Raw genomic sequence first — 26,471 nt, 5'->3', positions numbered from 1 at the left:
CCCTTGAGCCTTGCACAATCTTTCCAGGGCCGAATTGATCGACAAGGCTCTCATCATGTACTCCCTCCTATCGTGTCTGGGCAGAATTGCAGACACTTTCAAATTCAACCCTATTTCACGGCTTTTTTTCAACAGTGACCTGTACTTGTTGAGTAATTCCGCCGGTCTCCTACTCTTAATATCATTAGTGCCAACGTGTACAACTATATCACCTTTTGTGCCCTTGAAAGATGATATCCGCTCTACAACGTCATCAACCTTTGCCCCTGGCAGACATACCCTGGTCCTGTTCCACCTATCCTTTTTACAAAGGATGTTCCCCGTTTCCCTGACAATAGAGTCACCAACAACAACTAGTTCCTGTGGGACCAGCGCATTCTGCCTTAGGGGTTGCCGCTGTGTTGCGTGATGACCAAGTGCAAGCTCTGGCGTTGATGTGGGCAGCTGAGAGCCTGATGGGACCCTCAATTTAGATCTTTCGAGGGCATCCACCCTGTCCTTCAAACTCTCATAATAGGCCCATAACAACGCTGAGTTGTCGCCTGATTTCCTTACACTCCTTACATCGCGCACACACAAAGACATCCCCCCATGGCAATATCATGTTCCGTTCCAGAGAGTTCGGCAAACATTTCACAAGTTGCACATTTTTTTAGGCTGTGATGCGTTGGAGAATTGCCCCCCTCAGTTCTCCCCCGAGTCACAGCACTCCTGCCACTTTGTGCCCGTTGCTTTGCTGCTCTAGTTTGGGGCATGGTAGTTTAAATTAATAAAATCAATAAATTAAATGTCAATAGTATTTGAATATAAACTATTAAATAGAAACAATGAAGCGTATTACTATATAAATTATGCGTTAGAGCTACCTAGCTACCTCAATTAAAAAATTTGAATTCCCTACCACTATATCCAAAAACAATGGCTACAAAAATGGAACGAAATAACGGTTTTACCTATCGTAAGTAAAATCCACAAAAACTCTTTATCTAAATTAAAAATAAAAAATAACCAGCGTAACTATAACTATATGACTACGTACTAAGTACAATATAAAATAACAATCATGTAAATAAAAGGCAAACACTTATCGTTTTTGCGGAGCCTGTAACTGACAGCTGTAACTTTTAAAGAGATTCAGCGCCCTCTCTCCTGAATCTCTTAAAGAGATTCAGCGCATTCTCTCAGATATGCCAGACAAGCTGTACTTGCTACCTGGGAGTCTAAAATGCTGATGGAACTAATATTCGGGTGACACTCAAGTCAAGTGGACCCAATTTCGGCGAACTCCGGACAGTCTGTGACAGCCAAATCCTCTGCTTGCACCTTCACGATGGTAGAACTGTTAGTAATCCTGGGTATAACCTCCATGCACAAACACATGGTGGGTGACCACCCAGGTGTGAACCAATGTAAGCAGGGGTCGAGGTGTGGCACCCACACCACATGGAGAAACACCACCCCTTGATGTTACCAGGCAGTACTAGATGACTCCCATCAACCGGTGAAATACCATCACTTTGCTTATTGGAGGCTTCAAGTGGTGGAACCCATGTTTAGTCTATAGAGCTAAGTTCCGGTCAACCCTTCCCTATCTCTCCCATCATGCAGTATGATTGATGACTTTTGAGGTTATGATGAACATCGTGGTGAGATCCAATATTCCTTACATTTCGAGGGTACAGCTCTAAAACGGTGTTTGCAGGCCGGCTGCTAGTTAGTACACCGGACTGAACCTATTGGTAACTCTCTAGGAGGCTTCCAGATCAGCTAGTGTATAATCTTGCTACCTCTACTCGGCCAGACAGTGACTGGAGGGAGTCCGAGTATTGTGTATGTGGGGAGCATTTTCGAGGCAACTTTATGTCAAGGATCTGGGTATATTCTTACCGTGTGTATGCCATATCCAAAAATTTCATTACTTCATACAGCATGTCCCACCCACTTTTTCTTACTATTGAATACACCATGAATTGAAAAACTAATAGAGCAAGCTTATCAGCGAAAAGATCTAAACCTCCCAAGCACTTCCTAATTCATTTCACAAATATACGTGGTCTCAATTCTAATCTCAACGATGTCCATTTTCACTTGCAGTCTGCCAAACCCCCATGTACTTTTTCTGACCGAATCTCAGTTATCAGTTGATTCAACTACTGCTCATCTCAGATGTCCAAATTATTCACTGTATGATTCCTTTTGCCTCAAAGGTGGTACTTGTACATATGTCCATTCTGATATTTCCTGCCAGAGACTTGGCAATTTGGAATCTTCTCTCTTTGATCTTCTATGGCTTAAAATCTCTCTACCTCATTGTGTCAAATTCATCTGTTGTCTCTACCGTTCTCCCAACTCCACTAATCACTTGGAGCTCTTTGACTTCCTCTCTCTGCAACTTGACTTCTCCAGTCCAACTTTCCTAACAGTGGGGTAATTTTCCTTGGTGATTTTAAGGTTCACAACTCCAGCTGGCTTCCATTTTCTAGTCACACTGACCCAGCAGGTCGAGATGCTGATTTTTTTACAATTACTAATGACCTTGCATAGATTGTTCATTTACCTACAAGAATACCGGACAATCCTAATCATACAACCAATATGCTTGATCTTTTTCTCACAAACAATCCTTCTAAGTACACGGTCGAAGTGAGAGGTCCTAAAGGACCTCTCACTTCGACCACAGAAGAGACAATCAACAAGTTGTGACCTTTATCTCATGGCTATTCCCAACCTCTTGTTGTTTGGCATTACAAGAATGCAAAATGGGATGACCTGCGAGACTTCTTTTCTTCTTTTCCTTGGTCGGACGGATTACTGTTTCAAAACTTCTGATTTCAACGTTTGCTCAGATCGTGTCAGTGAAATTATTCTTGCAGGAATGGAATCCTTTATCCCACACTCCACTTTAAAATCTCGTCCTTTATCTAAACCTTGGTTTTCCAATAAATGTGCTAGGGCTGTTCAAGAGAAGAATGTTGCATATCGTAATTGGCTTGTTTCTAATTTTTCAGTTTCATTTTCTGCCTACACCAAAGCTCGTAACAATTGTAAAGCAGTTATTAATCAGTCCAAACTAGAGTTTGAACAGGCTAAGAGTAGAAAACTTGCTTCTTGCCCTAATGGTAGCCAAGCATTCTGGTCTCTTGCCAAAGCTATTGGCCACAACTTTTGCCCATCTCTGCTCCCACCTCTCTCAAAACCAGATAGTTCTATTGTCACTTCAGCCAAGGATAAAGCTGACCTGCCTGCATCCCATTTTTCTTCCAACTGATATATTAATGATCTTGGTAAAACACCTCCCACCATTCCCAACACGCTCTATTCAATGCCTCCTGTGGTCTTCCGTTAAAAGGATGTAAGAAGGATTTTGATGAATCTTGATGCTAAGAAAGCTCCAGGTCCCAATGGTATTTCTCCACTTGTTCTCAAAACCTGTGCTCCTGAACTTACCCCTATTCTTTGCTGCCTTTTTTCACTTTCTTATTCCAAAGGTGTTTTTCCTTCTGCTTGGAAATTTGCTCATATCCAGCCAGTTCCTAAAAAGTGTGACAAATCCCTCCCATCCAATTATCGTCCCATTGCAATCACTTCTACTCTTTCTAAAGTAATGGAGAAATCAATTAACCGCCAACTCTTAAACTACCTAGAAACTTTCTGTTTAATCAACAATCGCTAGTATGGATTCCGTCAGTGCCGATCCACTGGTGATATTCTGGCTTATGTTACACATTTATGGACTAATTCAATGGAAAGATTCGGTGAAACACAAGTAGTTTCTCTTGACATCTCAAAGGCTTACGATCATGTTTGGCATAAAGGTCTTCTAAACAAGCTTCCATCTTATGGTTTGTGAACTGTTTTTAGTAATTGGTTATCCAGTTTTCTCTCTGATCGCTCACTGAGGGTGATGGTAGATGGCTCTCTGTCTTCTAACTTCTGGTTCAGTTCTTTCCCCCACTCTTTTCCTCTTGTATATTAATGACCTTCTTCCATTGACTGGAAATCCTATCCATAGTTTTCCGATGATATCACATTGCATTCCACTTTCCATTTTGAGAAACCTTGTCCTGCTCAATCAGCTTCAACTTCTCAAAAATCTTCTACCAATTCCTTAAATGCTGATCCTCAGGTAATTCTCCAGTGGGGAAAATACAACTTAGTTGATTTCAACCCTTCTAAAACTCAGTCTTGTCTTATATCTTGCAAAAAGGATTCTTCTGCTACTATGCTTATCTTTAGTGACACTCGATTTCTAGGCAAAATGATATACAATGAAACTTGTCCTAACGGACACCTCTCTGTAACGGACATTTTCAAATTCCCCAACTCTCCTCTATTGGTTTTAACGTGTTTTCATCTTCTGTCTAGAGGACATTCTCTGTAACGGACGTGGACAGGCAATCTGCACTGTTTCGTTTAGATTAGCACTTAATTTGATCTCCCCATAACGGACAGCGGGCGAGCTCGCGGCCCTTTTTCTAGGAACTTTTCTTCCACGTATTGCCTCAATCGTGTGTTTATTTTCTATTTCCAATTCTCTGAACTTTATCAAGGTTTACGTCGTGGTTCTAAACCCTTTTTCAAGAATTTTAAGGCACGGGTAAAACTTCTGATGAATTCAGTGTGTGCAGGGTGGGGGGGGGGGATTTGGTCAGCCTTTCATCTTTTGAGTTTCAGTTTTCAGTTTTGTTCAGTGTCGTGTGAAGTGCACAATGTCTTCTCGTAAACATTTAACTTTAAAAGATAAAGTCGAACTCATTAATGCGTATGATCGGCAAAAAAATAGTGTTCGCAATCTCGCTGCAAAATTCAAAATCGGGAAGACGCAGGTAAGCAACATCCTAAAGGAAAAAAATGAACTCTTCAAACAATTTTGGCAGATGGAAATGATCAGCTTCAAAAATCATTCCCGAAAACTGTTGGACTTCAAATTGACAATGTTACGTATGAGTGGTTTTGTTGCGAACGTGCTAAAAAAAAAATTCCCATTAACGGGCCTATTATTAGGGAAAAGGCTTTGGAGGTTGCGAAATCTATGGAAGTAAATGAGTTCAAAGCTTCTGTGGGATGGCTAGACAAGTTCAAAACTCGGCATAAAATTTCTTGGAAAACCGTAAGTGGTGAAGGTGGATCTGTTGATACTGGGGTTGTAACAGAGTGGACCGTCAAATTTGAAGATTTATGTCGTGATTTTGAAGCTAAGGATATTTACAACTGTGACGAAACAAGGTTGTTTTTTAAAGCTCTTCCTGAAAAAACAATGAGTCTAAAAAACGAAAAGTGCCAGGGCGGAAAAATTTCTAAGGAATGCTTGACTGTACTATTGTGTACAAATATGCTGGGAGACTTTGAACAACCTCTTGTTATAGGAAAACCACAAAATCCTCATTGTTTCAAGGGCATAAAGTTGAATCTTTTGAATGTTGACTGGAAGTCTAATAAAAAAGCGTAGATGACACAAGATATCATGAGCGAATAGATAAGTCACTTTAACCAAAACATGATTCGTCAAAACAGAAAAATTATTCTTTTCATGGATAATGCTGCATCTCACCCGCACATTGAATTGTCCAACATTCAAATCGTTTTTCTGCCACCAAACACAACTGCAGAGTGTCAGCCCTTGGATCAAGGAATAATAAAAAATTTTAAACTTCACTACAGAAAACGTGTTTTAAGACATCTCATTGCAAACATGAACAATGTAACATGTGCGAGTGACCTTGCAAAGAAAATCAGCATCCTAGATGCGATTCAGTGGATTTTCTCTTCAGTAAATGCAATCAGAAACCAAACTGTCGTGAACTATTTTGTAAAGTCTGGCTTCTCAAATGCAAAAATTGAAGTTGTGAACAGCAATGTGGAGCAACAAGAAGAACAAGAACTTCAACATCTATTGATAATGTACGATACTTCAGCTACAAGTGACCCTGGCTACAAAGATATAGACTCAAACCTCACTACAGAAGATGGTGCTCTAGATATCAACGACATTATCATCGATATTGTTGAAGAAGTTCCTCATGAGGATGAAGAAATGGTAGGAGGTCATTCTCTCGAAGAACATATTAACAACGAACCACCGATGAAAATGGAAAAAGCACTCATACAAATCAATTGTTTAAAAATGTTTTTCGCCGCTGAAGAAGATACTGAAGGACTTTCGATGGTTTCTTCACTCCAAACAAATGTTGAAAACAAAATTATCAGCTGGAAGAAGGTGCAGAAGAAAATAAGTGTTTACTGTATGTATTTTCCTTAAGATAAAGTCATAATATGCATAGCACAATTGTATGTATATTATTTACAAAAATATTGTGCAAAATCTGTATATAATTTAATTTTACATTAAACGTTTGACGATTTTTCTTTATCTCTTGTGTATGTAATTGTATATTATTTACAAAAATATTGTTCAAAATCTGTATATATATATTAATTTAATTTTACATTAAACGTTTAACAATTTTTCTTTCTTTCTTTTTTTTTTTCTCCCTCAGACTTCTTGTTAGCGGACACTTCTCTCTAACGGACAAATTCTCGTTTCCCATGGCTGTCCGTTAAAGGGAAGTTTCAATGTATCTCTTTTGGGGGATTACCCTGACTTCTAATCTATCTTGGCACAAGCACATTACAAATATTGCTTCCTCTGCATCTAAAAAAACTTAGTTTTCTCTTTCGCTCTCGGCGTTACTTTTCTTCCAAACAGCTGCTCACTCTGTATAAATCGCAAATCCGCCCTGCCATGGAATATTGTTCCCACATCTGGGGTGGTGCCCCCAAAACCTCTCTCGGGCTTCTTGAGTCCATTCAGAAGAGGGCAGTTAGGTTAATTAATGATTCATCTCTAACAGAGTCTCTCCACTCACTGTCTCATAGAAGTACTGTTTCTGCTGCATGCCTCTTCTACAGATATTTCCATGGGCACTGTTCTTCTGAATTGGCTTCTATAATTCCCGCTCTCTCTTTCAAAACAGTCCGAACACGTGCCGCCACCAGCCAACATCCATTTACTATCCAACTTCAAACTCACAGAACCACTTTTCATCTTCCTCATTTATTCATTCAACTGCCGTTTTCTGGAACAACCTTCCTTCATACGTATTTCCTGAAAATTACAGTCTACAGAAGTTCAAGTCCAATGTCAACAAATACCTTGTTTCGTCTTCTCAGCCTCCAACCCAAGCACGGTACTAAGTACTATAGGTTCTAATACCTCTCGTGTTTGGGGTTTACATAAAAAAAAAAAAAAAGTCATCATAAACAGAAACATGGTGTCACACTGATATCAAGGATGCAGAATTCAAATTTGGTGAATATAATGTGTACAAAAAAGAAAAGACATGCCAGAAGGAGAGGAGTGGTCTGTTTAGTTAAGAAGCATACATATTGATATCGCTACGATCAGTAGATGCAGGTTGCCAGCATACTACTGAATAAGTCTGGTGTGATGCGAACACCAGAAAAACAAAATGGAGCTGAAGTCACTCATGGGCCAATGCCTATGATGAGTATAAAGTACACCTATACAGACAAATAAAATGGGTCAGCAAATTGGAATGTCTTATCATAGGAGATTTTAACTTTCCAAATATCAACTGTAACCCTTGCTTTGGCAACTCATTCAGTATCAAAACCTTTCTCAAATTTTCCAGATTACTACATCTACACCATGTTAGAGGGGCAAAAAAGAGAAAGCAAGATTCTTGATCTAGTTATTAGCAGCAATTCAACATGTATTAAGAATCTTCAAGCAAAGGAACCTTAGGTGGCAATGATCATAGCATATTGATGTGGGATTTATTCAAAGAAATAATTACTGTCAAGGGTAAAGGAAAAGGATTTTGTTTTAGGATTTTTGGGTGCATTAGCATACATGAATAATGCAACTACTGTCTTAACCATGTCTGTATATCTGTCCATTGACAGGTAACAAATCTGCTTCTATCTGGATGGGTTTTCATGAAATTTTACATTTGGACTCATTTAAACAATATGCCAGATTTTTATTGGTCTGATTTTAATGAAATTTGCATTGGCAAATTTCATTAATATCAGATCAATAGAAATCTGGCTCTCTTTTTTTTCTTTTTTTTTTTTTTTTGCCAGTCTCATGTAATAAGGATGGAAAAAATAAATAAATAAAATTCATGAAAATAAATAAATAAAATGGACTGGTCCCAGCAATTAATTTTTGTGAAATTTTACACTTGGGCCTTTTAGAAACATTTGAACAGTCATCCTAAATTTCATTAAAATTAGATGAATAAAAATCCAGCAATTATTATTTATTATTATTATTTTTTATATATATTATATAGGCTATCCCTATACCACCTATACCATATATCTTAGCTGAAACAATGGACATTGTTTCTTGCCATGCAATGGTAGAGGAATGAATGAATGGACAATGTGGCAAATGAGCAGGAATGAAATTTTCTCAATTGATGCATAAAAGTCATTTTTTTTTGTTGTTGTTATAAATGATGAATTATTACTATTTGCTAATGTATCTGAAATGTAAAGCACTGCACACATTAACTAACTTGTTTAAATTCTTTTCAGTAGGAAAAACTGGTGTTTAAAATAGAAAAAAGTAAATGCTAAATGGTGTTCAGAGAGGGAACCATAGGGATCAGTATTCTATACCAAACATGAAATATTGTTCAAGTTTCAGACCAAAATGGATGTCAGATGAATTGATGAGCACAGTGGCAGAGAAGAAAAATGCATTCTCACAATACTGTAAATGTTGTAAGAAAACAATTGCCACTGCTTCGCATGACAAGAACTTATACGACTTTTCTGTGCACAATAAAGTTTATTTTGTTAATTATTATTTATTTGTAACTATGTGCGAATTTTCATTTCCAACATTTGAAACTTTTTTTTTTTTTTTAATCAAAAGCACTAATTGTATTACTGCCGTCAGTATGCGATCTGAATTTTTAATATAAAAATTATTAATGATTCACAAATTAAACTATCAAAGAAGAAATAAAAGCAGCATGTAGCTTGATTTGTAAAATATACCCACACATGAAACAGCACCAAGTAACAGCAAAGACTTTGCAATGGGTGGGGACTTTATTTTATTAAAAATATAACATACGAAACACTCGATAAGAATACATATGTATGAGTGTGCATACTTTTGCATAAATACACAAAATCAAAATGAGATTAAAACAACAGTTTAACTCAATATATGGCAGCAACCTCAAATATACAGTAGTAGACATATTTATTTAATCACTTACATTAAAAACATTTTTTTTTTAAAAGTGACGCAATCTCAAGCATCCTAAAGTATTCACAATATGGAGATATAATTTAAATGATGCCAATTTAACTACTTTGGTAGATGACTACAAATTAAAAATTAACTGATGCAATTGCACTAACCTATATGTTAGCCATTCTACCACGTAACTTGAGGCTCTTGCCCATAAATACTTTATACTATTGTACACCTTCAGGCACCTCTCATATTGTGGAGTTATACTTCATAACTGGGTTGTCAATATTGCAATACCATGGTACCTACCTCCCCACCCACTGAAAAGAGGGCCAATAAGGTTTGAAATAGTGCTGTCTGGGTGGTGGTATCCACTGAGAATAAATAACATCAGTCTTCTCCACTGGTGAAGCGTTACTTATTCAAGGTAGTGCAATATCATGGCAACTCATTGTGAAGGTATTCACAATATGAGATATAATTAAAATTATGCCAATTTAACTACTTTGGTAGATAGCTAAGAATTAAACTGAATGCAACTGCATTAACCTATGAGGGGGTATCAAAAAGTTCATACCCTGACCTAGATGAAACATCAGTAGGAAAATGCAGTTTTTAATATAAGTTGTCTACATATACATTAACTAACATGTTAAATTTCATTCCCATAGGTGATCGTACACTAGAGGTAGAGCCCAGAATCTGAGGAAGGATGCTATGGTTAACAAAATGGAGTATCGAGCAGTGATCAAGTTCCTGCATTTGCAGGGCAGGAAAGCTCAGAAAATTGATGAAAAAATGAAAGCTGTGTATGGGCAGAATTGTCCATCCTATGACACTGTAAAAAAATGAAAATGAGAGTTTCAATGTGGTCATACAAGTGTCTTTGATGAGCCAAGATATGGAAGGCCATCAACAGACAGTGAGATGGTTGCAAAGGTTGAGCAGCTGATGCCAAGTGACAGACTTTTGACAATTCATTTCATCGCAAATGCAGTGGGAATTAGTTATGGGTTTGCCCACATGATGCACATGTCTAAGGTCTCCACACAATGTGTTCCTAGATTGCTAATGCCTTTGCAGAAGCAATGTCGAATGCAATGTTCTTGCCAACTGCTGGATTTGTGTAATATGGATGTTGAGAACTTTTTTATCGGTTGGTGACAAATGATGAATGCTGGGTGTACCAGCATGATAAAGAGGCTAAAAACATGTCAAAGCAGTGGAAGCACACCACCTCCTCACTCCATCTGCAAAGAAGGTGATGGTGTCTGTGTTTTAGAACAGAAAAGGGGTTATCCTGACAGATTACCTACCTCGTGGTTCCACACTTACCGGAGAATACTACAGAAATCTTTTGATAAAGTTACGCGATGCTTTGAAGGTGAAAAGGCGTGGAATGTTAACCAAAGGTGTCCGTCTTCTGTCAGACAATGCACCGGCTCACACGGCCGTTGCCACCACCAACTTTGTTGCCCCAGTGTGGCTTCGAATCACTGCAGCATCCACCCTATTCTCCTGACTTAGCACCATCAGATTACTACTTGTTTTGAGAAATGAAGAAACCATTGCATGGAAGCCACTTTTATTCTTCTCAGGAAGTCATCAATGAAGTGAAATCATGGTTTCAAGCAAAAAATGTGGACTTTTATGATCAAGGCATTAAACAGCTGATCCATAGATTGGAGAAATGTTTTACTATATACATGGAGAGTACATAGAAAAGGATTAAAGTTCCTGTGAAGTTTCACCTTTCTAGGGCTATTATTTCTAGGTAAGGGTATGAATGTTTTGATACCCCCCCCTTCATACAGTGGCAGATCCAGAAAAAAATGACAGGAGGGGCACCATTTTGTGCACAAACAAGGCACAAAATGCATAGAACAAAACAAATGACTCTCAAACATAATGTGACTGGTGGACATAGGCACACAGCTAAAGTAATTACTTTGAAGTAAACATTACACACAACCAAACTGCATCACGCCTTGAACTAGAATGGCGATTACATTAGCATCAGTGTTGCTAACTGTAGTAAGTTGAAAATAGCTAAGCCACAATGCAAAAATAGATAAAATCCTATGTTAACAATGGAAAAAAAAAAATTTTTTTTTTTTTTTTTTTGTAACTAAAGGAAATTTAAAAGACTGATGTATATTCTCTGAAAAATGACAGGGTCCCCCATTCTGAATCTGCCACTACCCTCATATACATTAGGCATCCTAAAGTTTGATCAAAGGAGTTTAAATTTGGTAAATAATTAGAGGCAGTACGAATTACTATTATAATTATTTAAATAAGTCTAGTATGAACCAGAGCTGTAAAGCTCTCTACGTTGATATTAATATTTGTAAAAAATCATTTTGCAATTTTTTTTCGTTAAATTCTTTTAATTTTCTTATTTTTAATTGCATTAAATTGATTTTTATTATTTTTTTAATTATTTGTTACTCTGATGTAAGAGTTTCGATTTTTTCTTTTCAATTTCTGGAGAGTATCATACGGAAGTGTTCTACGTACTATATTGAGGTAAACTCCTGTTATTATTTTACAAATATTAAATAAGTCTATTAATATGCTTACCTCCTGTTCCTAAGACTTTTAGGAGCTCAAAGTTAGACATGTCTACCCTTCCACATCCACTCAGATTTACTGTAAATAAAATTTTAAAAAATTAAGACCCATTTCATTAAATCTTTGAAAAAATGAAATTTATTCATTAATCATTAAAAACAACTAACTCTATAAATACATTTCCCATTCACACTCCATATGGCTACATGTAGTCCAAGACAATTCAGTAAAAAAATATCAATACAAGATATATCAATAACAAGATATATCAGGACAAGTACAAGAATACCAATGTATTTTTTGAAATCACTTACTTCAATTCAATTACTCACTTTGCTACTTGATTTCTGCACACCTGTTGCAAATAGGAGAGATATTTGCACATCTCTAATCTGTAGGACCCTACACTGAATCCATGTATATTCTCATAGTTACAAATGAAAATTGCTTATCTGTTTGCTGCTTCTCTTAATATAATTGGATAGATCCTGTTGGCATGAGATGCCTTATTTACTTTTATCTTCAATAACGTTTCATCCATCTTCCTCACAGATATCACAAAGTCATTTTGTCCCCAGTTATAATTAGGTATACATCTGGTATACCCATCATTAAAAACTTATTGCGCACTATGGCCATAGTTGCCGATGCACCTAATAAATCCCTAAATCAACAACAACAACTAAAAACTTATACACATGTGAATGATGCAAAATACTTTATTATTATTTTTTTTTTTTTCCAGCAGCTTGAACAGGATCATCAGTAGTCAGGGAATTCATATCTAGTGGACTGATGTACACCCCTTTTCTTTCTAGCATCAACATAAATAAAGAATTCTTTGCCACTTTTCTTCTCATCTCAATCTGTCTTTGCTTGTCTAATCCCCTTAGTGACTTGATTTCAGATTAGTTATACTCACTGTAGATGTCTGTGTCCCCTTATAATTATCCCATGCACCTTTCTTCTCTGCTGTTGTTTTATCAGTTCATATGACATCCATTTAGAACTAAACATGGTCTTTACATGGTGTCACTGAGACATAAGTGATGCTGAATTTTAATATGGGGAGTACAATATATAGAGGAAGGACAGACAGGAGAAGTGGAGGGGTTATGCTCTTAGTTAAGAAAATTAAATCTAAGGCAGTGCATCCAGTTGACTTGGGTGACAAGTGAAATGTTGAGTCAGTTTGGTGTGATATAAGCACTGGGAAAAGAAAATTGAGAGTATGAGTGTTTTATAGGCCTAATGACTGCAATGAATATACAAAACAACCATACAGGGAAGTTGAGTGGGCCAGTAAATCAGAATGTCTCATAACATATTTAGTTTTGTTGACTTGTGGGTTGGTCACTCTCATACACTTTTCTAGCAAGACTCTTATGGATTTCTTGGATGACTTTTCTACAGCAGCATGTCAGAGAGGCAACAAGAGGAAGCACTACTCTCAATCTAGTTATCAGCAGTGATTCTTCATGCATTAAGAATCTGCAGGTAAAAGACCTGCTGGATGGCAGCAATCACAGTGTACTAATGTGGAATTTAATTAAAGGCATAACTACTGTCAAAGGTAAAGGCATTTGCTTTCATAAGGGTGACTGCAGAGATCTCAGACAGTTTTTAAATTCTGTACAGTGGGACCAACTGATGATGTTACCAACAGCAAATTCTAAACGGAAATTATTCAGGAAGTAATCAAAGGTTTACTAGGTTTTTCATACCAACGAAGAAATACTGTTCAAAGCTTAGTCCTAAATGGATGTCAGATGAACTATTGAAACACATGGCAAAAAAAAAAAAAAAAAAAAAACCACAAAAAATGCATATAAATCTTCAGGTGATACAGAAGCCTGTGGTAGATATGAATTAGTCTGTAATCAAGCCACAAAGGAGGTTAGGCAAGCTAAGGCCGATTATGAGAAGTCTCTGGCAAAGAATTCAAAGAAAAACAGCAAAGACTTTTATTCTTATATTAACAGTAGAAGGAAGGTGTACAATCACACTGGGCCACTTGATATCTATGAATTAACTGTTGATGACCCTTCTCAGGTTATGAACAAATTGAATAGGTATTTTGCATCTACTTTCACACATGAGGAATTCTTTAGGGAAGGGGATGCCAGAAGTTGATTAAACTATAACGTAGAACTAAATAATTTTATGATAACTGAAAGAAAAGCAGAAGAGAAATTGTCGAAGGTGGACATAAAAAAAAAGGCACCTGGGGGTGGATGGAATCTATCCAATTAAATTAAAGGAGGCAGCAAAGGAGGTAAGCAAACCCTTAGCCATAGTTATGAGAGCATCCTTAGATTCAGGAAAGGTCCCTAAGGACTGGAGATGTGCAAATGTATTCCCAATATATAAAGGGGGATCAAACGGTGACGTGGGAAATTATAGACCTGTTAGCTTAATGTCTGTTTCAGGGAAAATAATGGAATCACTAGTTAAATAAATAATGCAGGACCATCTGGAGAGGCATGCAATTATACTGCAATTGTGGCATGGATTTGTTAACAGACAGTCTTGTCTAACGAATCACTTACAATGCAGTGACCAAGGAACTGGATGCAAAAATTAATTTTGATATCATATACTTGGATTTCAGGAAGATTTTTGCTACTGTTGCACATAAAAGTCTGCTGCACAAACTGGAGCAATGTGGCATTAAGGGCAAGTTACTGTTATGGATAAAGGTATAGTTAAGTGGAAGAAGACAGAGTGGTTGTCAATGGGCACTACTCCTTGTGGACTAATGTTATTAATGGAGTTCCCCAGGGTTCAGTTCTGGGTCCATTGGTGTTTTCAATATTTATCAATGATATTGATGAAGGTATATCAGGCTTAATGTCTAAGTTCACAGATTATACAAAGGTTGGCAGGGTGGTTAACGACAGTAATCAGGGTGAGATACTGCAAGATTTAAGAAAATTGGGTCGATAGAAAATTGGCAGTTGAATTTTAACATTGACAAATGCAAAGTATTGCATATGGGTAGCAGTAACCACAGAGTAACTTATCAACTGGGTAGTACTACACTCAGGGTAGTGAATAATGAAGATCTTGGGGGTAATTGTGCAGTCAGACATGAAATTCTCTGAGCAGCGCAGACATGCTGCCAAGACAGCTCATGGGGTTTTGTCAATGATATACAGAAACTTTTCTAGCAGGGATAAGGAAGTGATTATCCCTTTGTACAAGGCCATGGCCTTGTACAAAGTACTTCAGTATTATATATAAGTCTAGAGGCCTCACTTTAGGAAGGATATAGATTTGCTGGAATTGGTGCAGAGAAGGGCAGCCAGACTGGAGAAAGGAACAAAAGGGTGCTCTTACCTAGAAAAGCTTCAGTTCTACAAGTTACAGTGTCTTGAGACTAGGCTCCTGTGGGGAGATTGACTGAGGAGCTTAAAGCCTTGAATGGATTAAATAATAGCTGAATGTTAATGGCATTCTTCCATTTGTTGAGACTACACACATGAGTGGTCATAAATTCCAGTTGAGGAACGATTGGTGCACAACAGATGTACAAAAGTTTTCCTTCAGCTAGAAGGTGCTTGATTGTTGGAACAGGCCTCCATTGTTCTGGGAGTGGATGGGTTGAATAAATTCAAGGAAGAACTAGACAATTTCTTGGAGGGTATGGATGGTTGAAGTGGTTGTTTCTTTTTTTTTTTTTTTTTTGTGAAACCCATTTTTTGTGGGTCATCTTTAAGTGAATCCCATGTCAATACACTGTGACCACTACCACCTAGTTGTTCCTTTATTTGGAGATTCTTAATAGGAAGAACGCTGCTCGTAATCAGCTCAAGCATGTGCTGTCTCTTTTTCCTCTGTAACATGCTGGTGTGTAAAAAAACAATCATTAAATAAATCCAGTAAAGTTCTGCTACTAAGGTAAATTATCCAATTGGAAAGGCATTTGATTTATGACCTACTAAATTAGGCAGAAAGATTTTGATTGTGTGTTACTAGAGACATTATTTATAGGCATAATGATAACCGAGTGCTCAGATCAAAGTTACTTGTTACATGTTTGAATCCAAAAAATACATTGGAATTCTTGTACTTGTATTAATATTTTTGTTGTTGTTATTTGGTTTTTAGGAGCATTAGCAACTAAGGCCATATTGCTCCGGGGATATGCGGTGGTCATTCCCTGACCTTTCCGCATCCTCTGTATTTGGTGGTCACGGGCTCAAACCCCAGTCTAATCAAGAAGCGTGTGCTATGCGCTGCTGCTCCTGCCCACCTGGCTATGGAGGTGCCTGATATTTTTGTACTGAGTCCTCTAATCATCTTGGACCAAATGTAGCCATCTGGAGTGTGAATGGGAAATGTAAGGTCTATAATGATATAATGTAAGATCTATAACAGTGAGTAATTATAGACCTTAAAGACCTGTAATGTCTATAATTACTTACTGTTATAGACCTCTGTAACTGACCTTTGTTCCAGAGAATTATAGCAGTGCCAGTGGTTAAAGCATTAATGCAGGATCAACTTGACAGGAGTATAATTATACAGTAATTAGTGCAAATTTGTTAAATTGGTCTTGTCTGACCAATTTCAATGGATTCTGTGATGCAAAAATTAATTTTGATATAATATACTTAGATTTCAGAAATGTTTTTAACACTGTTCCATGTAAAATACTTTGCCATTCTTCAAACATGAGATCTATCGAACAGCAACTGCTGATGACCCTCAATAAAGTGCAAAAGTGGGCTGAGCCCAACGGATATAGTCTTTCACATCAGAAAACTGTTGCGATCCACTTCTGCAATCAATACAAATTGCATATAGACCCTGAACTTCGGATATCAAATTGCACCATTCCGATTGCCGATAATATCAGATTCCTGGGATTGATCCTTGACAGCAAGTTAAACTTCTTTCAGCACATTAAATTAATACACACTACCTGTTTGAAAAAGCTGAACATGCTAAGAGCATTATCTGCCCTGTCTTCAGGAGCAGATCGTACAACTTTGCTGCTCTTATATAGAGCACTGATTAGATCTCGTTTGGATTATGGTGCTCCAGTTTATGATTCTGCCCGAAGGAGTGTATTTGCGTTGGCTGGATCCTATACCACACAATGCAACCTAAAGAAATCAATTCAAAAATTAAGGGTGGGCTAAAAGTGAAAATTGAGGTTTAATATTGATAAATGCAAGGCACTACATTTGGATAGCAGTAATCCCAGAATAACATACCTACCACACTCAAAGTAGTGAAACATGAAAAAGACCTAGGAGTAACTGTACAGATCCACATTAAGTTCTCTGAGCAATGCAGGCAGACTGCTAAGGCATCTTACATGCTTTTTTCAATAATATAACAATATACAGGATTTTGCCAGCAGAGATAAGGAGGGGATTATTCCACTGTATAAGGTGAGAGCTAGGCAACATATTGAGTATTGCATACAGGTCTGGAAGCATCATTTTAGGAAAGATGTGGATCTATTGGAATGGGTGCAGAGAAGAGCAACAAAAAATTCAATGAGGGGAACAAAAGGGTGAGGGGCATAAAAAGAGAACAAGAAAGACCAGTTTTGCAAATTGCAGTGTCTGGAAACCAGGCACCAGCAAAGGAGATCCAACTGAGGTGTTTAAGGCTTTGAATGGATTAAATACACTAATTGCTGATGACATCCTTCCTCTTGCTCAGACGACAAACATGAGGGGTAAAAAATTTTAATTAAGGAAGGTTAATTGCAGAAAAAAAAAAAAAAAAAACTTTCATAACTGGCACTGTGGAAGTCAATAATTTAAATAGATTTAAAGAATTAGATAAATTATTAGAGGGGATGAATATATGTGTGATCTTTTTTTTTTTTTTTTTTTTTTTTTGGCTGATGCTATATAAGCTTGCTTTCTTGCATCATTTGCCACTACTACTAATACTAATAAATATGTATTTGAATTAATTGGTATGCTCAAGATTATTCTCTCATAAAATCCAAATATTCTTCATCTCCATTATTATTCTCATTTCTTTTTTAAAAATATTTAACCCAAAACACTTAAGACTCCTGTTCCAAAAATTTCACACCACAAAAGTAATTCAGTGAAGTTGAAGCAATGAAACATTAAGCAGGGATTTTCAAACAATCTACAAAGAACTTCATTAGGTACTTACACAAAAATCCTGATTTGCAAAAAAGTCATCAATCCACTGAACATTTGATTGGATTTGGTTCTTTTCTTTATTTATGTTTCTGAGCATAGTGCAAACAGCAGTGAACATCCATTTTTGGCACCCCAAGGAATAAATTTATATAAGGATATTTCAACAAACTGCAAATATTGAAGAGCAAACAGTAACCAATGGTTTAATCAGAATGGTGCTGTGCAATGGCCACAATGATAAAATAACCTCACATCCTCACTTAGATTACTTTGTGTAGTGGGAGTCACATGAAATCCATATTACTACACAAGGTGAACTGAGAAATTGTATTTTGGAAGCTGTTGAAGCCATTAAGACTAGTCTGGTTAAGACATGAAAGGGAATTGTGGATTCAACATGCTGAATGCTACACTGAACAAAATGGAGATCACTATGAACACTGCTTTAGATGTTTTCCTTTTATAGGCTTATTTTAGTTTCTTTTCATGTTTTTTTTTAATTTATGTTTAATGTCTCAGAAATAAAAGACTTGAGACCTATGATGCAGTAATAAAGGAACAAAAGATGCAAAAAGTAATTTTTGACATTCAGATGTGAAATTTAAATATCAGATAAAAAATAAATAAATCTGTCAAATATATTTAGATGTCAGAAAAGTTTTGACATTGTTCCACATAAAAAGCTGCTGTATAAATTGGAGCAGTGTGGCACTAGGAGCAAGTTATTGCTATGGATAAAGGAATGGTTTGGTGGGAAAAGACAAAGTTATCAATGTGACGCTGCTTTTCTTGGATTACTGTTATTAGTGGAATTCCCCAGAGCTCAGTGCTGGGCCCATTGTTGATTTCAATATTTATTAATGATACTGATGGAGACATAACAAGCTTAAGTTTGAAGGTGATCAAAGGTTGGCAGGATGATAAATGACAATAATTGTGATAAGCTACTGCAAAAAGGTCTAGAAAAATTAGGCAGATGGAAAGCTGAGAAGTGGAAATTGATAAATGCAAGGTACTGGCATCTAGGCAGCAGCAATTTCAGAATAATATATTCAGAATAAAATACCAGTAATTATCCTGTTATATAATGCAAATAGTTAGACTACACCTTGTATACAGGTGTAGAGGCCTTATTTTAGGGAGGATGTAGATCTGTTGGAACAGGTGCAAAGAAGAGCAACAAATTAGTGAGTACAAAAGGGTACTCTTACCAGAAACGACTTCAGTTCTGCAAATTGTAGCTTCTAGAGCTAGGAAGACGCAAGGAGACCTTCACTCTCTTGAAGAGGTGTTTAAGACTTTGAATAGATTGAATATGCTCAATGCTGATGGCATCCTTCCTCTTACTCATACTACACATTATGGCATAAATTCAAATTGAAGGATAGTTGCAAGACAAATGTGTGGAAATTTGCCTTTAGTCAGCTCATAGTTGATTGTTGGAATAAAGTTCCATTTAGTGTTGTGGAAGTGGATAGTTTGAATAAATTCAAGGAAAAACTATCTGAGGAGATAGACAGGTGGTATAGAAAGTTCATTTGTTGAGTTTTTTTTGTGTTGTATAGGAGTTTCTCTGCATCATTAGCCACTAATTATACTAATATATTTATAGGAACTTTTTCCGTATTTTTAGCTGTAGAATATGCTGCTACATTTGTTCTCTGTAATTTTAAAAACACACTGTATATTGGAAGGTCATTACTAGATATATTTTTAACCCTGCAGCAGTTGCAAAGGACCTGCCAGTCAGACACAAAAAAATAATCTATTGGCAAAAACTGCTGTTTCAAGGATAATGAAAAAAACTTTCTCTACCTTCCTAACTATACAGACAGTTTAATGGAGTAGTTTCCTTCAGAGTAACTGCATTAAAGCACATGTCAGGGTGCTGTGAGACCTTTCTTTTTTTTTTTTTTTTTGCAAACTATTTTCATTTATCAGTTGTGAAAATAATTGCCCATTGTTTCATACCACTCTAGAAAATAGACATAAGCCTGCACTCTTTGCTCATTCATGAAACCCATTTTGCATTCATGTATCCCTGATTGTCCAGAATTGTTTTCAATGCATTAAAGCAAATCTCAATCTCTCAATCTCTCTCTCCTTTCCGCTGTCACTGTAGTGCAAGGACAGCCTGACCCTGGCACATCCTTCTAACCACTACAACCATCATTCACATGCCTAGCCCACTGCTTGACTATGCTCGCATCAGCTGTAACTTTCCCATAAACAGTGTTCAAACACTGAGACTTGCACATCAGTGCCACCTTTCAGTTTCACAGACTACTATATCCCTGCCACACAATGTGCAGTGCAAACTTGTCTAAACATATTTATTGGTGGTAACACTTAAATTTTCACTTTGCATCATTATATTTTATGTGTAATATCTCACAAGCTGTAAAAAAATTCTGGTTGGCCCTCATATAATCTCTCATTCAGAGCAATCTCCATAGTTAACAAGTTGTAACAGAAATAAAAATATTTTTTCAGTTGATTTCCTGCTGAATATATATTCTTAAGAGACTGATGCACAAGATCCCAGTGTATCATCCTTCAGAGAAGGTGACAATAAATGTAATGTCCAGAAAATATGAATTGATATTCGTTACTGCATACTTTTAGGCAGGAGTTAAAACGATATAACAATTATCTACGACAGTGGCATTCCAGGAATTTAACAAATTCAAAAACTAATTCAATCATTCTTCCCTACCAGCAAAGAAGGGCTCCCAATCACAAGCTGAACTTCTAGATGGATGGAAGTTGTTAAACACACACACACAGCTTTCATGCAAGGATATGACAGTCAAAATCAGCTTTCCCCATTAGGCAAAGTAATGCATCTGTCAATTTTTGATTCAACTAAAAAAAAAATACATTGGAAGGAGTCGCAAAATCACACATGGTTAGAAGCACATGATCATTAAATATAGTCCTGATAACAAACTTCAAGAAATGCTAATAATTACATTTTAGGAACCATAAGTTTGAACAATGGAATACTTAAAACTAAACACTTATTAAGAAACACATATCTAGGAAAAGTAAATTTAATGAATTAAACATTTCAATACCTATACTATGGTACTGTTTTGCATTATAAGAAGAGATAAACAAATTTCTAACTTACAATGTGGTAAGATTAATATATTCAAGCTAGATGATATGATTCTGGTTCTCATTTCTTCCAAACAACTGAACTTGTAAGTAAGCAAGAGGCATCCTTATCTATGCTTACAGAACTTTATAGTATTTCCTTTTTTTTTTTTTTTTGAATTGTGAACATCTATGAATTAGCCTTATCACATATTATACATAAAAGATTTGTTTATCTCTTCATTACAGTAGTACCCAATACTAGTTTAGGTATTCAAACATTTGGTTCATTAAATTTATTTTTCCTTTCCCATTCCTTATTAACATTATAATGGCTCATGCCATGCCCTGCTATAAAAAGCTCCCCCTCCCCCAGGTGCAAGAAGGATATTTCTTCTCTAATTGCATGGGATCTCACAGACCCTATACACCTACATTTGAAAAATCTATAATTTTTGAAAATTTATTCAGAATTGTTCAATTTTTTGATACCAACTATATTTTCAATCTTTTCTGAACACAACTGTGAAAAATACAATTTTTATATTACAAACATATATTTTTAATTAATTTTTGAGATAAAAATTCCCTTTAGACCTGTCAGCAAGTGAAATACAAATTTAAAAAGTGTGCAATTCAATGAAGGGCTGCGATCAGACAACAACACATCAACAACAAGTGTGCATGCTGCAAGAAACACATGCATCACTAGTTTGAATCCAGACAATGCTTCAATGTCATGAAGCCAGAGAGTGTTACCAACTGGAGGAAAGCAAGTAGAAGAAAAGACAGCTTGCTAATCAACAAATGCATATAATTAGGTTTAACTTAATTCATGAATTTTTTCCTTTGTGTAATAATTAACAGAGATTTCAGGAAGTTTTAGCAAAGAAATTAAGCAAAACATTTTCAAAAACAGTTATTACGAGTTTCAACTGTGTTGACGGAGTAGATGAGGAGCACAAATTGCTGAAATATTGTCTGGGGGTCTAACCAATCCTATGTGACTAGCCCAGGGTTGAACTACTAATTGCAATATTTATATATTCTCTGTAATGAAAAGGTATAGTGCAAAACAACTTTGTTTATCACACATGGTAAATATGAAAACTAGGCCTACGTCTCATATTTTGAAGATAATCACCAGAACTTGCACAGTTCTACACTAAAACTAAATAATACTTCTCCCTAAAGAAATGTATGTTTTTATTTATTTTTAATCCATTATCCAGCCACATCAAGAATTATTCCCCTTTATCAAGTGGGTATAGGAACTCATCTTGGCAGGGCAACTCATATACGAGGGAGGTTTGAAAAGCTTGTGGCCTGTGTAAGAAAGGGTAGTGGCGCAGTATTAAAAATTTCTATACTTAATGTATAACACTTTAAATAGTAACTCAGCAAGTTTTATGCAGTTTCAATAATGTCTTAATTACAAGTCCTGAAGCCGACAAAGTTGTGTGAATGAGGAAAATAGACAAAAATCTCCATGCAGCATTAGCCCTTTTTTCCCCAATATTTAGGAAAAAAGGAACTAATGCCAAAGGCAATTATGGTTACAATATTGGGGGGGGGGGGGGGGGGGGAAGAGATACTCCTTCCTATTCCATGAAGTGGGCAGAAGAATTTAAACAAAGAGCATGGAAAGGGGCTCACACAACCAGGGTCCTGAGTTCTCTCTCTCATTTTTTTTTTTGGCTGGTGCAGCATAAGCCTCAGGCTTCCGTGCACCATATTGCTAATAATAATAAGATGGCTCATCCCATGGAAAACTTGCAACATCCACCTCCAGAAATTGTTCACAGTTTGCATGATCTGGCGATGAGTTATCAACAAGTGCCAGTTTTGTACACTGCAAGCATCTTGGGTGTCTCATCTGAATGTATGTACCACATAATAACAGAGGTTCTCGCTATGAAAAAGATGTCAGATGTCAGCACGGTGGGTCCCAAAATTGTTGACAGCAGATCAGAAATGCAAAAGAGTTGTCAAGTCAAGCAGATCCAGCACAAACAGAAGCATCCCCAGATCTATCAGTGCCCTGTGCGAGATTTTTTGGTACGCCCTCTCTGACTTGAAATTTACAGCAAATCAGTGAATTTTCAGGGCATTTTGCGCCTCATAAATTTTGGCACCCTGTTCGGGGGAATTGCTCGATTGTGCCTTAAGCTAGCCTTGCCAGCAAGTTTCCTTGCAAGGTTTGTAACCATGGATGAGACATGGATCCATCACTTTCAGCCAGAGACAAAGGAGCAGTCAAAACAGTGGAAATACAGCTCTTCCTCCCAGTCCAAAGAAAGCCAAATCAATTGCTTCTGCTGTCAAGGTGATGGCATCCATTTTTTGGAATGCTAATGGAGTGTTGTTAGTGGATTATTTTCAGAAAGGCCAGACTGCCACAGGGACATATTAGTTGTGTTTGCATGAAAACATCAAAGACAAACACTAAGGAAACTCAGCAAAGGAGTCTTGTTCAACCACGTCAACATATCTGCTCACAAGTCTGTCACTGCCATAGATGCACTGCAGAGTACAGTTTTAAAATCTTGGACTATCCACCATATACAGCAGATGTAGCAGAATGGGACCTATAGAACCTATTTCGAAAAAATACCTAGCTGGCATCCATTTTCCTATCACAGCGATATCACTGCTGCAGTGGATGCATTCCTGGAGGCCCAAGGGAAAACTTTCTTCACAGCTGGAATAACACCTTGCAGCATTAGCAGCAAAAGTGTATTGACTCCAAAGGAGATGAATTATGCTGAAAAGTAAATATATTACCAGACTTCTCAAACACTTCAAACTCAGGCCACAAACTTTTCAAATGCCCCTTATATTTCCACAGTACAGGATGTACCAAAAGGGGTGGATGTTCAAACTAACTTTCTATATAGGTTATCTAAAATATTTGAGATGCACATTATAGATCCCTGAGAAATATTTCATAGTGGCAGAGCCTCAGTGTTCTGGCACTGAATCGAACCATAAAATTTTTCATGCCTAATGTCTGGGAAACTTGTTAGTGGTGCATGCTGCTCCCAAATTTTAGAACTAAGCCAACATTATAGGCTAGCTCCTTGGTGACGGCACCTCACTGAGAACCTCTTACCCTTTCAGATGAACAATATCATAAAATATCTGGACTTTCAATGATTGAGTCTACAAAAACCAAATTATGATGCAAGAGCTTCTATCCTACTGATAAACTACTAATCTTTGCCATCAATTACTTTTGCTTCTTCATTAAATTAAATTAAATTAATCAAAATTAATCCAATTTCCTGTCAGCCACAAGTTCTCATCTTTGATGTTTCAACTTCAAACAACAAAACTGTTTCAAATTTTTCTGCTTGAGAACTACTGCCTTCTGTGTATATATTCAGTATTTAATCATTAATTTGGTTTTCACCCTTAACGTAGCTGAGTGGTCAAGCAAGAGTGTAGCAACTTTGAAATAGCACATGTTTGAGTAGATTGTAGTTCAAACCAGCATAACTATTAAATATGCTTAACAATTGTATTCATTGTAAAAATGATTAACTGTAAACTCCTCTGAGGTAGTGGTCATGCTAGAGTATAAATAGAACATTATATTTATTTAATCTCCTGTAAAACTTAATTAAAATGTGAACCCCTGGCCTGGATGCCATTACAAGTTATTACTTTTATATCTCTGTTTATTTATAGAAGCAATAAAGATATTACCCCTTTGGCTACAGTAAATGTATTTACACATTTTCCAAGTTCTGAGTTAAAACTAGGTGAGTAACACAGCTGGAGAGCACAACAGATTTTTATATTACTGGGTCGGTACTATATATAGGATGAGTCAAAATTTTGTATAAACACCAATATGCTGATCTCAGAAAGTTTTGTGAGCAAATATGACCCAAAAAGGGTTTCAAATACATTAGATATATAGAAATAGAATGCAAAAATTACTTGCAATGTTCAAAATTTCTGCTCCAGCATGCAGGCATACCTACATGAGTCGGCCTATTTCTCAACAATCTGACATGTGGTAATGGACTTCAGCTGTAATTCTGCCTGTTTCCTGTTGTATCATCATCATCACCAAATCCTACAATATTTGTGATCAAAAAAAAAAAAAAAAAAAAAAAAAAGAGTTACGGGAGTGAGATCTGGAGACCTTATCAAGTATTCGGAAATACTGCTCCTACAACTTGTCCAATATTTGGAAAATTCATTATCCAGAGTGAAATGTGGAGGTGCGCCGGTAATGGACTTCAGCTATAATTCTGCCTGTTTCCTGTTGTATCATCATCATCACCAAATCCTACAATATTTGTGATCAAAAAAAAAAAAAAAAAAAAAAAAGAGTTACGGGAGTGAGATCTGGAGACCTTATCAAGTATTCGGAAATACTGCTCCTACAACTTGTCCAATATTTGGAAAATTCATTATCCAGAGTGAAATGTGGAGGTGCGCCTTCCTGTTGGAAGTGCAGCAATGTATCCAGATACTTTTATTGCAGGAACTACATAATTCATTAAAAATCCAAGTTAACTATGCTTATTAAAATCTACTATCTTTCTGTAGAATGACGTGAAGACTGTTACTGGCCCAATAAACATGGTTGTGATGATTCAAATATCCACTCATGAGAATGTAAAAATTCTCATACTTCTAGTACCATTTCAGAATGCTTCTTTTCTTTCATATGATACTTGATTGATTGCCATACTTAATGAGTTGAAAAGGCTGATGTTGAAGAATATTAGCTGATTTTCTGAAGGCTGAAAAAAATGTTAGCTGATTAAGTGACAATTGGTTATGTGTTTTCCAATTCAAAGGGAAGGAGAAAGTTCAAAGAGAAAGTAATTAAAGACCTCTGCGTTTGACTTCTGCAACCTGGGGGGGGGGGGTTGAGTTGGTGGTTAAAGAAGTAATGCAAGTGCAGCCAGATAGGAATGGATATGCTAATAACAAACCATGCCTAATCCGATTACTGCTATGATGGAATCACAAAGGAACTGGGTGCAAGGAATCATTTTGACATCATGTAATTATATTTTAGTAAAGTTTTTGATACTGTTCCATTTGAAAATGTCATTATCAACAAGTAACTATGAATAAAATAATGATTAAATGGTAGGAGACCTCTGTAATTATAAATCACCACTGTTTTTTTCTTTATGGATTGATGTTATGAGTAGAGTACCACGGGGTTTGGTGTAAGGCCCCCCTTGCTGATTTTAATATTTATTAATGATACTGATGCAGGAATTCCAAGTATAATGTCTAAGTTTTCTGATACTACAAAGGTAGGCAGGATGAATTTTAACATTAATCAGGGTATGTTACTTCAAGAAGGTCCGATAAACTAGGCAAAATGATTCAAAAATGGCAGATGAAGATTAGCATTGATAAGTTCAAGGTATTGCATTTAGGTAGCA

At 36.6% G+C, this 26,471-nt stretch overlaps 1 protein-coding gene across 2 annotated transcripts in view; it reads right to left on the bottom strand.

The window, feature by feature from the left end:
* LOC150081915 (ribosomal protein S6 kinase alpha-5-like) overlaps positions 1-26,471 on the bottom strand; it is a 624,627-nt gene that overhangs the window by 246,630 nt on the left and 351,526 nt on the right. For both annotated transcript variants that reach the window (XM_090379821.1, XM_090379820.1), the window contains exon 2: positions 11,822-11,890. In XM_090379821.1, the coding sequence (XP_090235947.1) occupies positions 11,822-11,890 (69 nt within the window). The remainder of the gene's footprint in view (positions 1-11,821; positions 11,891-26,471) is intronic.

This window comes from Mastigoproctus giganteus, chromosome 8, assembly GCF_048544385.1.
Source record: "Mastigoproctus giganteus isolate SK-2022 chromosome 8, ASM4854438v1, whole genome shotgun sequence".
NCBI classification, from domain to species: domain Eukaryota; kingdom Metazoa; phylum Arthropoda; class Arachnida; order Uropygi; family Thelyphonidae; genus Mastigoproctus; species Mastigoproctus giganteus.
This window is presented reverse-complemented; position numbering and strand designations above follow the sequence as displayed.